This window comes from Citrus sinensis, chromosome 5 (assembly GCF_022201045.2).
Source record: "Citrus sinensis cultivar Valencia sweet orange chromosome 5, DVS_A1.0, whole genome shotgun sequence".
Classification (NCBI taxonomy): Eukaryota; Viridiplantae; Streptophyta; class Magnoliopsida; order Sapindales; family Rutaceae; genus Citrus; species Citrus sinensis.
The window spans coordinates 37,219,284-37,232,505 of NC_068560.1; the positions used below are offsets into that span (position 1 = coordinate 37,219,284).

At 35.1% G+C, this 13,222-nt stretch overlaps 2 protein-coding genes across 2 annotated transcripts; one reads left to right on the plus strand and one right to left on the minus strand.

The window, feature by feature from the left end:
• Nucleotides 1-3,959: 3,959 nt before the first annotated feature.
• LOC102611369 (uncharacterized TPR repeat-containing protein At1g05150-like) lies at nucleotides 3,960-7,014 on the minus strand. The gene has a single exon (XM_006473531.4). It carries the CDS (start codon nucleotides 6,588-6,590, stop codon nucleotides 4,194-4,196), a length of 2,397 nt encoding a protein of 798 aa, XP_006473594.2. The 5' UTR covers nucleotides 6,591-7,014; the 3' UTR covers nucleotides 3,960-4,193.
• A 3,437-nt stretch (nucleotides 7,015-10,451) lies between these two features.
• On the plus strand, nucleotides 10,452-13,180 carry LOC102611661 (pentatricopeptide repeat-containing protein At1g25360). Its single transcript, XM_052440377.1, has one exon. It carries the CDS (start codon nucleotides 10,621-10,623, stop codon nucleotides 13,018-13,020), a length of 2,400 nt encoding a protein of 799 aa, XP_052296337.1. The 5' UTR covers nucleotides 10,452-10,620; the 3' UTR covers nucleotides 13,021-13,180.
• The last annotated feature ends 42 nt before the right edge of the window (nucleotides 13,181-13,222 follow it).

Here is a 13,222-nt window from a genome sequence, read left to right on the forward strand (position 1 = left end):
AATCCCCAGCTGTCACAGTTTTCTGCCGTCTGACCAATTTAAAACTAGTTGCCTAATCTCATATAATTAAAAAATAATAATTTCAAAGATTGACTTTCATGTAGTCACTAAATGTGCACTTTTAGCGATAAAAATTTAAATTTCATCACTAATAAATGTGAGAATTTTAAAAAATTTGGTGGATGACTTTCTAATAAAATTTAAAATCTTTTATGACGAAACTAAATTTCATCGCTAAATGTGTACTTTGAGTTACGAAAATTTCATTTTATCGTTAAATGGACACTTTTAGCGAAGAAAGTTTATCAATTATAATCTCATGTAATATGAGTTGTAGTTTGAGCAGAATAGATCTTATGATGACCTCCACTTGTCAGTGTGAGATGAGTATATATTAAATGAAAAATAGCGATCCCCAGCTGTCATAATTTTCTGTCGTTTGACTAATTTAAAACTAGTTGTCTAGTCTTAAGTAATTAAAAAATAATAATTTCAAATATTGACTTTCATGTAATCACTAAATGCGCACTTTCAATGATAAAAATTTGAATTTCGTCACTAATAAATGTGAGAATTTAAAAAAATTTGGTGGATGACTTTCCAGTAAAATTTAAAATATTTAGTGACGAAACTAAATTTCATCGCTAAATGCGTACTTTCAGTTACAAAAATTTCATTTCATCGTTAAATGTACCCTTTTAGGGATAAAAATTTATCAGTTATAATCTCATGTAATATGAGTTTTAGTTTGAGCAGAATAGATCTCTCATTTTCTGTATCAAACGCAAGGATTTCGTGATCATTCTTCAACCAATGCAAAATACCTGCCACGAAGATGCCATTGGTTTTCTTTAGTGTGCCTCCACAGTGGCAACGCTCTTATGATGACCTCTACTTGCCAGTGTGAGATGAGTATATACTAAATGAAAACAGCGATCCCCTGCTGTCAAAATTTTTTGCCGTCTGACCAATTTAAAACTAGTTGCATACTCTCATGTAATTAAAAAATAATAATTTCAAAGCTTCACTTTCATGTAGTCGCTAAATGTGCACTTTTAGCGATAAAAATTTGAATTTCGTCACTAATAAATATGATAATTTAAAAAAATTTGGTAGATGACTTTCCAGTAAAATTTAAAGTCTTTAGTGATGAAATTAAATTTCATCGCTAAATGGGTGCTTTTAGTTATGAAAATTTCATTTCATCGTTAAATGTACACTTTTAGCGATGAAAGTTTATCAGTTATAGTCTCATGTAATATGAGTTGTAGTTTGAGCAGAATAGATCTCTCATTTTCTGTATCAAGCGCAAGGATTTCGTGGTCATTCTTCAACCAATGCAAAATACCTCCCACAAAGATGTCATTAGTTTTCCTTAGTGTGCCTCCACAGTGGCAACGCTCTTATGATGACCTCCACTTGCCAGTTTGAGATGAGTATATACTAAATGAAAAATAGTGATCCCCAGCTATCACAATTTTCTGTCGTTTAACCAATTTAAAACTAGTTGTCTAGTCTCATGTAATTAAAAAAAAAAATTAAAGCTTGACTTTCATGTAGTTTTGAAAACCATGACTGCTTCATATATGTAAAGGATTTGCAAGAAGAAAATAAAAAAACATAAACACAGTCATTTATCGGTAATGGTGGTCAAGTTTTGTTATTGATCTGATGTATGAACACAGCCTCACCAAATGTAAACATTGTAATTCTGCTGACCATCATACATAACAAACTTTTAAACTCGATAAGGGGTTGATCTTTCTCTTCTTTTGAAAGCTTATACTTATGGACGTTTATCTTTACCTGCATAATATTTTGAATTTGGTTAGTCAAAATTGAACACAACCCATACACGTATCTAATAATAAATTAAATATAAATATCTCAAATAAATAAATAAATAAAACTCATCAGAAATCTATTAATCGATATATATGCCAACTATGCTAGAGATCGAGAACATGATAGTGAATGGTGAGTGCTTTTTGCTTTTGGCGACATATTCCATCAAAATCAAATATGATGGAGGAAATAATGAAGATTGGTTACCTAATTAATAATCGAGAATGGCAATAATAAAACCACAATGCGCTCATACAAAATCCGACAATAAGAAAACAAAATATTAATTTTACCTTTCAAACAATAAAGAGCAAAGCGATATGATATCTAAATTCATAATTGCATTTGCACTAAAATACTACTAATATAAACGATGTAGTTGCAAAAATATAGGAGATCAACCTAGAGTAGGAGACTATGCTTGCAATGCTGTATTTGATGTCATCATATATCATAAATACATCATGTGAGAGTGTTATATACAAATTTTTTAGAAGGATTTTTTTAAGTCCAAAACTATATACGTAACTAAGAATATATTATAGACATATATTTAAAATAGTTATAAGTTTACTAAAATTTCAGTCACGGTTATTTTTGGGAACATTCTTTATCAGTCGTTAATGTTTTGACTCAGAATTGGGTTCTAGAAAAAAGATGAATCAGATCAAAATTCAGCATATAGTAGAATTAACCCCTTAAATAGATTTGCCATAGACGCCCAATATAAATATTTAAATTCCTTCTTTCCAAATTACTTTTCCAGCATCCTTAAATGATGAAGGACGTTGGATAGATTCAAAGCAAAGTTGAGTTGCTACCTGCTTCTTGTAGCTTTGCGAGGATATTGCTTGAGAGGGAAGCGCATCGCGTACCAATTACCAACTGGTCTTAAAATTAAAGGACTTAGTTAGTGGCATGTTATTATGTACGGACAGACCATTTAAAAGTTTTACTTGGGGCAAAAAAAAGGGAGAAAAGGTATGTGGTGTGGCCCAAGCCCAAACCAAAATATTAAAAACACATCGCACTATATACATACGTACAACGTTTTTCACCATATCACACACAGTTGACGTAGTACACCGACAGATGCTGCAATTATTGACGAAAGTTGCGACAACTTAATAGATGAAAATTTTATCTCGTCAATTACTACATTTGCACCATAACCGGACCCATAAATTGACTAAAATTGATTGCTTCAAATAAATCAGCTATTGATGAAACGAAGTGATATATCATATATACAGATGAGACTAATGGTGGAAGCAATGATGTGATATGTCACTGTTGTGCCGCCATCATGGGCAGCATACTCTTGTGATAATTGCTATATTACTCTTCTGCCGCCATCATTAATAGCATACCCTTGTGATAATTGCTATTATCATGACATGCATGTGATTAGTTCACCTGATTTTCAATAATTAATTTTTTTTTGGAAAAAAATAATTAATTAATTTACCTGTCCGTGAAAGTGTTATATAATTTTTTTTCATTAGCATAACAGCTAAAAGCAGCTATCATTTTTTGGCGTAATTTTTGTGGGTGTTGACCTCAGTGATGTGACTACAAAAAGTGAAAACAAGATTCCATTGCAAGGATTCAATTCAGCCCGGGTGGGTCATTCGGGGTGAGAGCCGAATGTCCTAAGTTCCTAACCAACCATCCCAGACCGCTCCGTATTATGTTGCCCTCTTGTTAATCGTTAATGCAACAGCAATGCCGTCTAAATCAGAACTTGCTCAATGCAAACTTAGTAAGCAAGGAAGATGCAAGAGACAAAAAAAATATTCGCAATTAACCTCACGCTGACGAATCACGAATGGCTATTAAAGAGAGCAGTTTTTGCTCAACTCAAAGATCATCACAGTTAACAAGGGAGCAACAGAAGAGCAATAATTTCCTGCGCTATCGGCAGGTCACTTCCCAAAAAAAAAAAGAGTGACAAACTTTGTAACATCTGCGAAATTATCATCGGCATATCTCTCGTATACAGGAGAATTACACAACTTTCCATTCAAAAGTTGGCGGAAAATTTAAATGTCGCACAGTTATCAGCTGCTAGAAATGAACACAACAAATGGGGGAATGCAAAGAGGATCAAAAGATGTTAAAGGAAATATACATCATCTCAAGTATACAAAAATTACAAAGAGAAGAATTTCTACAATAGCTGTCATGAAAGAAGATTGTCAGAGCCACCAGTTGAAACAATTTATTATACAAGGGCATGCATACCCACTAAACACATACATGAGCACTATATTTCACACTGAACAACTAAAATCACATGGAAGGAATAATACAAGATCAACCCAAGGACAGAAGTGGCAGCCAACTAGCTATGAAGCATTATGCGATTGCGAAGTAAAGCAGATGCACTTATCTTTCATTGCCTCAGACTCACTTCCATACTCCTTAAATTTGTATTCATCCTGCTTAAAGGTGGGTGGCACCTTTCCCTCACTGTAGCATTGACTACATAAACTAAAATGTGATTTCATCTCCTTGAAGCGAGAGCCAATAATTGGGTAGCGACAAACTGAGCAAACATGACGTCCATGGCGATTCCTATCCCCAGCTTCAAGCTTCATCAGAGTCGACATGATGCCAAATCCCCAATCAGGATCATCAAACATGACAAGAAACTCGCTGAGGGATACCATTGAAGAGTCTGCTTCTCCATGGACCTCCATCATTTCACTAACCCCGTGAGAAGGAATATAAACAGCCCTCAATAATTTGATGTATCTAACAGCATCAACCTTTCTAACCTGAGTGCTCCCTTCATTAACAGGACGCCACAGAAGTGCATCAAAGGCAACTCGTTTCCGCTTTTCTGGAGAACCACTGCAAATGGGTGCGAGAATAGCATAAAACATGCCCAAGTCCACCCTGGCTGAGCCAGTTTCATCCAAGACAGAGAGGATCCTCTCATTTATTGCTTTGACAGCCCCTTGAAAAGTTTCAGGCTTTAGGAAATGAAGGAACTTGCGGAGAATTTCCTCCAAATTAGGCTTACGTATGGATTTCTGAGGACCACCACCTCCAGAATAAGACAGTGGTACATCAGTTTCACTCATTTCTTTCTTTAGAAGCTCCACATCACATCGACTCAACCTAGTAATTTTCTGGAAAGCCCTAATCTCCAGAGCATTCGCTAAATCCTGCCTAACAGTAGTCCTCTCACCAACAGTCTTGAATTTTGAGGGTTCTACAATATCAAAACCCCCTTCCCCATTGGTGCCTCTATTACCTTTTGACTTCTTTTTCTGTAATTGCTTCAGATGCGATACTGCATCATGCAACTCAACCCTATTTGTCATTTTCAAAGCTTCCTTCAACGCTTTCTTTGCCTCTTCAGTTTCTCCAGCCCCTAACAATGAGACAGCCTTGTTGAGTTGTGCCCGCCAATGGTTTGGCCACACTGCTAAAACCCTAGCATACATCTCAGAAGCTCTTTGGAACCTACCCAAGTCCATGTAGAGCCCGCCCAAGTTGTACAATGCGTCTACATGACCCGGTTTCAAATCAATAGCTTTCTGAAACACCTCAATTGCCCTCTCATCCTCACCCATGGCATGCAAAGCTGATGCTAAATCACAATGCGCATCTGCATAGTCTGGTTTTATAAAAATAGCCTCTTCTAATGCCTTAACAGCTGCCCTGTACTCTCCCACCCCAAAAAGTGCACTACCCAATAACTTCAAAGCTCTAAAATGAGTTGGGCAAAGAATTGCAGATTCTCTATAATACTCACAGGCACTTAAAACCATACCTTCACCTTCGAGCGCAATGCCAAGATTGACATAAATCTGAGGAAGCAAGTATGCCCATTGATTACCACCCGTCTCAGCAGCCTCCAGAGCCAACAAATACTCCTCTTTTGCCTCTCTATATCTCCCAAGAACATACAAACAATTCCCAGCTCTAAAATGTGGCCTAACATCTGTTGGTTGCAGTTCACAAGCCCTTTTAAAACTAACCAAAGCCTCTTTAAACAATTGGTGCTCGTACAAAACCCTACCAATAGCCATATGGCCATCAAAAGCTTCTTCTCTAGACCTAGCCCCATCTGCTCTATTTCTCAAAACCCCCAATTCCTTAACAAAAACAGCATAATCATGTGTCGATTCTTCCCAAAATACCCTTTTTTCAGATATTTCAGCTGACGTTCCCAATTCTCTAGACCACCCAGCGTCCGAAAAAGCATCAGAATTATCACCTTTCAATTTCCCATCTTTTGCTTGCTTCGCTTTCAGTCTCTTCACCAGAATCTCCAAATCATCGACAATCTTCCACGTGTCATCAAACACTATCCCGTGATTGGGCGAAACCGCCCAAGCGGCCGTTCTTTGTTTCTTTTGCGACGCAATTGCCCTCTCGTCAACAATTGATGACGAAGAAGCTTCAGAAACCATGGAGAGCCCTTTGTTTTCGTCCAAATTGAGCTCGAGGCCTAACGCATCGAAATCTCTGTCCACGTCACCAGCACCATCATCGTAGGTCCGTAACAAACCGTCGTAAGTTAAACCCTTCTCACCGTCGATGAACTCGCCGTAAGTACGGAATACTTCGTCGAGAATTGCGTTGATTTGTTCGTCGCTGAATTTGACTCTAGGGTTTACGGCCACCACTAAAGCCGCCATTTCTTCTCTATTAAGGCCACCGTCGCGGTTCGTGTCAAATTGTTGAAAAATTCTCTTCACTTTCTCTGATCTGCTTCCTCTCGTAGCCATTTTTTTTTTTTTCTGTTTTTCTGGGGGTCAGTTTGGTTTCTCAGTGTTTGTTTGAGAAAGAGGAATTAGTAGATAAGGGAATATAAGGAAAAGTTGATAAAAAGGCAAAGGGTGGTTACTTTGAGTTTAAAATTTGAAACCCTAATTCATTTCAATTGAGGTTTGTTTAATTGTTGGTGAGAATAATGATGATGATGGCTTTAATTTTGGGTTTTGTTGGATCTGAATGAATTCTTAACGGCAAAAGTTAAAGAGTAGAAGAAGGGCGAGAGGACGGACTCTCATTCTTGCCCTTTTTTCTTTAATTTTAAATATATTTTTTTTCCCGTCTATCTGTGACTTCTGACTTGCATTGGCTGGGGGTTGATTGGGGGAGAAAAGTTGATGATTTGCCAGCTGGATTCAATGTGCATTGTTTTCCTAATCCCGATAACACACTTCCGTCTCCGTCAGGTTTTTAAACTTTCATTAGACCAGAATGGAATTTAAAATTTTTTTTTCTTCCTTTTCAAATCGTTATTTGAATGTTATGTAAATTACAAACAACCTTATTATAAAACCGCGATCAAAGCCCGGGAAAAATTGTACATATAAGCCTAGAAGCCCATGATTCAAGTCTAATCTAGAAAGTGACACTTTTAACACCCTTTCCCTTTCAATATCTTGATAAAAATTATTTTCTATTAAAATTACGTCAATAAATTTAGGTAGTTTTTATTTTTTTGTTTGAAATATAAATAGATCTTATTTTTTTTAAAGTCTAATTGGATCTTAATATGAAAATTTAAATGACATATTTATTTTTTAATATCTGAATATAAGTGAGATCTTGTTTGTTTTTATAATAAAAAATATCGTAAACTTAATTTTTTTTAACATTTATATCCTAATAAATTAAAAAAAAAATTAGATTTTACAGTTTTAGAAATGTGTTATTTTATAGAGATGTTTTTAGAATATAATATTTACTTCTCATTGAGTCATTTTTCCATTTATATAAAAGTCACAATAATTTATTTTTTCTATTTAGATATAAATATATAAAAAATCATATATAAGTTACAAAAAATAAATAAATAAAATTAAAAAAAGTCTGTAATTAATAAAATTTTATACTTTAGACGTTTAACAAACAACTTCTTAGGTTCTGTTTGGTACAACTTTTCAAGTAGAGTTTTTTTAAATATAGTTTTTACCCAAAAATTTTTAGTTGTTTGGTTGTCAATAAAATTTTTTATTAAAAATTTATAAAATTACTTTAATAAGTAAATTTTTTAAAGTTATATTATAAAAAGAATAAAATAAAATAGTCAAATAAATAGATGATATTTTGACATTTAAAAAAAAAATTCAACCTCTACTAACAAAACCCAAAATTTGAGCTTTTACTAGTAGAGGCAAAATAATTTATTTAAGCTAAAAAAATTATGATAAGAGTTTATGAGATTAAATAAACACTTATATTCTTTAAATAAGTCATACCAAACAGTCTGTTAGTCTAATTAAATTGTCTATTTTTTCTCTATTAAAATTCTTCAAACAACATAAGTGTTATTTTTCAGCATGGCACTCATCAGTCGTCAACGATGACTTTTTTTTTTCTGTTTCTTTTTCTAAATCAACAATCAATGTATTTGATTTGTTCAACTTGTAAGGATCTATTTTTTTTTGCCTCCTTACTAATTAAATTATCTCAATAAGTGAAGGCTTTTAATTGGAAATTTTTTTAATAGTTTAAAACTAGAATATAAAATATGTTTGTTTTAATTGATTATTGGTATTCTAATCTTACTCAATTAGAGTTTGAATAGAAGGAGAAAAAAAAAAAGATAGTACGATTAGACTTAATTTGTCCTTAAATGTAGTTCTAGTGGGAAAAGGGTTTTATCAGAATATTAATTGGGTGTTAAAATCACTACTCATATAAAAAGTCATAAATAATAGTACTTCAATAATCACATATGGTAGAAAATTTTATATAGGTTTACCACCTCAACCTAATCTAAAAAAAGGTGATCCACAAAATATTAGTGGCTAACCTTACCATCTCAATAGGTTAAGGTGTTGGACCAATCGCAAGTTTTAATGTCTCACAGAGATCATATTTATCATATAATTTTAAATTAATAAATATTTAAATATCATAAATAAAATGGGATACTAATATTCTATGGAGTTAAATGTTAAAAGTAACAAATAAAAAAATTCATCTTCTTCTTAATTTATTTTTATATTTTAACGCCTCACAATGTGTCGAGTTTGTCCTTTTGAATAAAGTTTGGAATGAATATGCTTGACCTTAAATGAGCCCTCAGAAGTCTATAAGGCCAATTCTGACTTGGTGATTATCCATAATCATTCTTAAGAGTGAATGTCCTTACTTTTTAAAATCCAGATTCAAAAATTTTTAATATTATAAATGACTTTTACAATAGCGTGAGATCTTAAAACCTCATTTAAATTATTTTAACTCCATGTTTCGACATAAATATTAAGTTATTGATTTCAACCAATCAAACGTTAGATGTTCAAGTTAAAGTTGCGTTTTAATGATGACTATTCATCCATCAGTGAATTGTCCAAAATCAATAACTTAAATTTGCATCAAAATTTCAAGTTAAGAATTCAAGTTATAATATTTTCGATTTCCATTGTCTTAAACAATTTACATTTCTGTTAAATTAGGGGATAAAAAAACATTGATGTCGGATTGTGGAGGGATTCTTGATGTTGCGTGTTTAATTAGTGATTAGCTATTATCTCTTTGTTGATGAAAAGCAGTCGCCATGAGATGTTTTCTGTGGCTTCAAGTTTTAAATATACTTAGTTATTGAGATATGATTATGAGTTACTAAAAAAAAAGAATTAAAAATTCGTAATTTTAGGAAATGTTCTTAAGGGTAAGTGGTATCCCAAACCAGAGCTAAAACATGATTACATGTTATATTATTACTTGGTGATCTGTACTCTGATGATACTATTTGAATTTTTGTGTATGTTGATAAGGCTGTCATTAAACGACAACGGCTTGACATTTCGTTTGTTTATCTTTGTTTAAGACCTCCAGTATTGCATGACCTCCCAAACGGCCAAACCTACTACGCCTAGTACTTCATGTATTCATTATTATTATTGTTGTTGTTGTTGTTGTTGTTTTATATTTCAAAATTATTGTGAATTATTCAAAGACTATGTTCAGTTTAATAATGAATTAATTACTGAGCTTGCAAATATGTTTGCTATCTCTAGTCAATTTCAGCTCCAATGTTAGGTCTTCATCATCAATTGTATGAGGCAGTAGCAGTATCACCTTGGTATCTTGAGAATTGGCCCTGTACTTGTTTTAGCTTTTCGCAGACACCCGACAACACAGAGCTGCAGTGTTGTGGACGTTACACTACTAAAGTGCAGCAAATATTTTAAAAGCCAGGTTGACTCCTAAATTATGACCGGCTAAAATTTTGTTGTGGAAGTTACACTGCTAAATATGTCACTAAGCTCCTATTAAATATAATAATATTACATATATTGGATACAGAACTCTTCTTTTTTTTTTTTTTTTTTTTTTTTATAGAATATGCTGATGCTGTGATGATGAATAAAATTTCTGCCAATATTGAAGCACGAGTGATTCTCTTTTTTTCCAGTCCATGGTATAGGTAAAGGAAGAGAGGAGTTATTTTTAACTCAGATTTTTACTTAAAATTTTAACAGAAATTTTGTGTTATTCATTAATTTTAATAATAGATATTAAAAGTCAAAATAATAATTAATTATGTCAATTCATCCGCCATTAAATTGGACGGGGCTAATGAGTAATGACTCCAATTTGAGTCACAAATTTAAAGTGCTTCTCCCTTTTCAATGTATTATAGGTATTTTACTTTTTTTTTTTAAAAAAAACGATTATATACTATTTGCAGTTAATTTATTCTTATATATATACAGCAATTGAATGTTCTAATAAGTACATTTCTATCCAAGTGGACGAAATGAATCCCTATTTGACGTGGAGTGACCGCTATGAAACATGATGACGAAGAATGCAGATTACCTCCCAACTCTAGCAAACCGTTATGCGTCGCAATTGCAACTCTGTGATCCTAGAAACCCTATCACATCGTCCCTTGCCCGCTCCGTCCATGCCCACATGATATCATCTGGGTTCAAGCCACGTGGGCATATAATCAACCGTCTGATCGATATATATTGTAAATCATTAAATTTGGTATATGCACGGAAACTGTTCGACGAAATTCCCCAGCCGGACATCGTAGCAAGAACAACGTTAATTGCCGCATATTCTGCTTCAGACAATGTAAAGCTGGCTCGCGAGATGTTTAATAAAACCCCATTAAAAATGCGAGATACTGTTTTCTATAATGCGATGATCACTGCATACTCGCATAATAGTAACGGTCATGCTGCCATTGAACTGTTTCGTGATATGAGGCGTGATGATGTTAAGCCTGATAATTTTACTTTTACGAGCGTGCTTAGTGCCTTGGCGCTTATAGTAGAAGAAGAAAAGCAGTGCATGCAAATGCATTGCACAGTGGTGAAGTCCGGAACAGGCCTTTTTACTTCTGTTCTGAATGCACTTATATCTGTCTACGTTAAGTGTGTGTCTTCGCCATTTGTTTCATCACGGTCTTTGATGGGAGCAGCTAGGAGAGTGTTTGATGAGATGCCCGAGAGAGATGAGTTGTCATGGACAACAATGATGACGGGGTATGTGAAGAATGATTATCTTGATGCAGCCCGCGAGTTTCTTGATGGGATGAGTGAAAATGTGGGTGTTGCTTGGAATGCGTTAATTTCAGGCTATGTGCATCGTGAATTGTATCAAGAAGCTTTGGAAATGTTTAGGAAGATGCTTATGTTGGGAATTCAGTTGGATGAGTTTACATACACAACTGTCATTAGCGCTTGCGCTAATTCTGGATTATTTCGGCTTGGAAAGCAAGTGCATGCTTACTTATTGAGGACTGAGGCTAAGCCTACGCCAGAGTTTTCATTACCTGTGAATAATGCTCTTGTTACACTTTACTGGAAATGTGGTAAAGTTAATGAGGCACGAGATATTTTCAATCAGATGCCAGAGAGAGACCTTGTTTCCTGGAATGCTATTTTGTCAGCCTATGTGAGTGCTGGGCTCATTGATGAAGCTAAATCCCTTTTTGAGGCAATGAGGGAGAGGAATCTTTTGTCGTGGACTGTCATGATATCTGGATTAGCACAAAATGGGTATGGGGAAGAAGGTTTGAAGTTGTTTAGTCAGATGAGATTAGAGGGTTTTAAACCATGTGATTATGCATTTGCGGGAGCAATTACTTCTTGTGCAGGGCTTGGAGCATTGGAGAATGGACGCCAGCTCCATGCTCAACTTGTTCATTCTGGGTATGATTCAAGCCTCTCAGCAGGAAATGCATTGATAACCATGTATGCAAGATGTGGTGTTGTTGAGGCAGCCAACTGCGTTTTCAATACAATGCCTAATGTGGACTCAGTATCTTGGAATGCTATGATTGCAGCTCTGGGGCAGCATGGAAATGGTGCTCGAGCAATAGAACTTTACGAGCAGATGTTGAAAGAAGGCATATTACCAGACCGGATAACTTTCCTCACAGTTCTCTCTGCCTGTAACCATGCAGGCTTAGTCAAAGAAGGACGCCGTTATTTTGAAACAATGCATGGCCCTTATGGTATACCTCCTGGTGAAGATCATTATGCCCGATTTATTGATTTGTTGTGTCGAGCTGGAAAATTCTCTGAAGCAAAAGATGTGATTGATTCACTGCCATTCAAACCCAGTGCACCAATTTGGGAGGCTCTTCTTGCTGGCTGTCGCATTCATGGAAACATTGATTTGGGGATTCAAGCAGCAGAACAACTTTTTCAGCTGATGCCACACCATGCTGGGACATATGTACTTTTGTCAAATATGTATGCAAATTTGGGGAGATGGGATGATGCAGCTAGAGTTCGGAAATCAATGAGGGACAGAGGGGTAAAGAAAGAGCCTGGTTGTAGTTGGATAGAGGTCGACAACAAGGTCCATGTATTTTTGGTTGATGACACTGCGCATCCTGAGGCGCAAGCAGTTTACAAATATCTCGAGCAATTGGTTTTGGAGATGAGAAAACTAGGTTATGTCCCGGACACGAAGTTTGTGTTGCATGATATGGAATCTGACCAAAAGGAATATGCCTTGTCTACACACAGCGAGAAGCTTGCAGTTGCATTTGGGCTAATGAAGCTTCCCGGTGGTGCCACAGTTAGGGTATTAAAGAACCTTAGGATCTGTGGTGACTGTCACAATGCATTCAAGTTCATGTCAAAAGTGGTAGGGAGAGAGATAGTTGTGAGAGACGGAAAGAGATTTCATCATTTTAGGGATGGCAAATGCTCCTGCGGTGATTACTGGTAGGCATTAGATTCTGTTGAGCTTTAGGGGCATTTCCATTACACGTCGATACGGCTATGGTAAATTTTTCAAGAGGAGCCATGCCATTGCATACAATTTTTTTATACAAACAACAGATGAGCTATGAGACTTATTTATGGTACTTGTAGGAAACATGATGGTTGCTTCAGAGTCTCAGATTGATGTCTCCATTGGAGTATCTTGG

Excerpts from the sequence above, each read along its gene's own strand:
- LOC102611661 (XM_052440377.1), top strand. The coding sequence starts at position 10,621 with ATGATGACGAAGAATGCAGATTACCTCCCAACTCTAGCAAACCGTTAT.
- LOC102611369 (XM_006473531.4), bottom strand. The coding sequence starts at position 6,590 with ATGGCTACGAGAGGAAGCAGATCAGAGAAAGTGAAGAGAATTTTTCAA.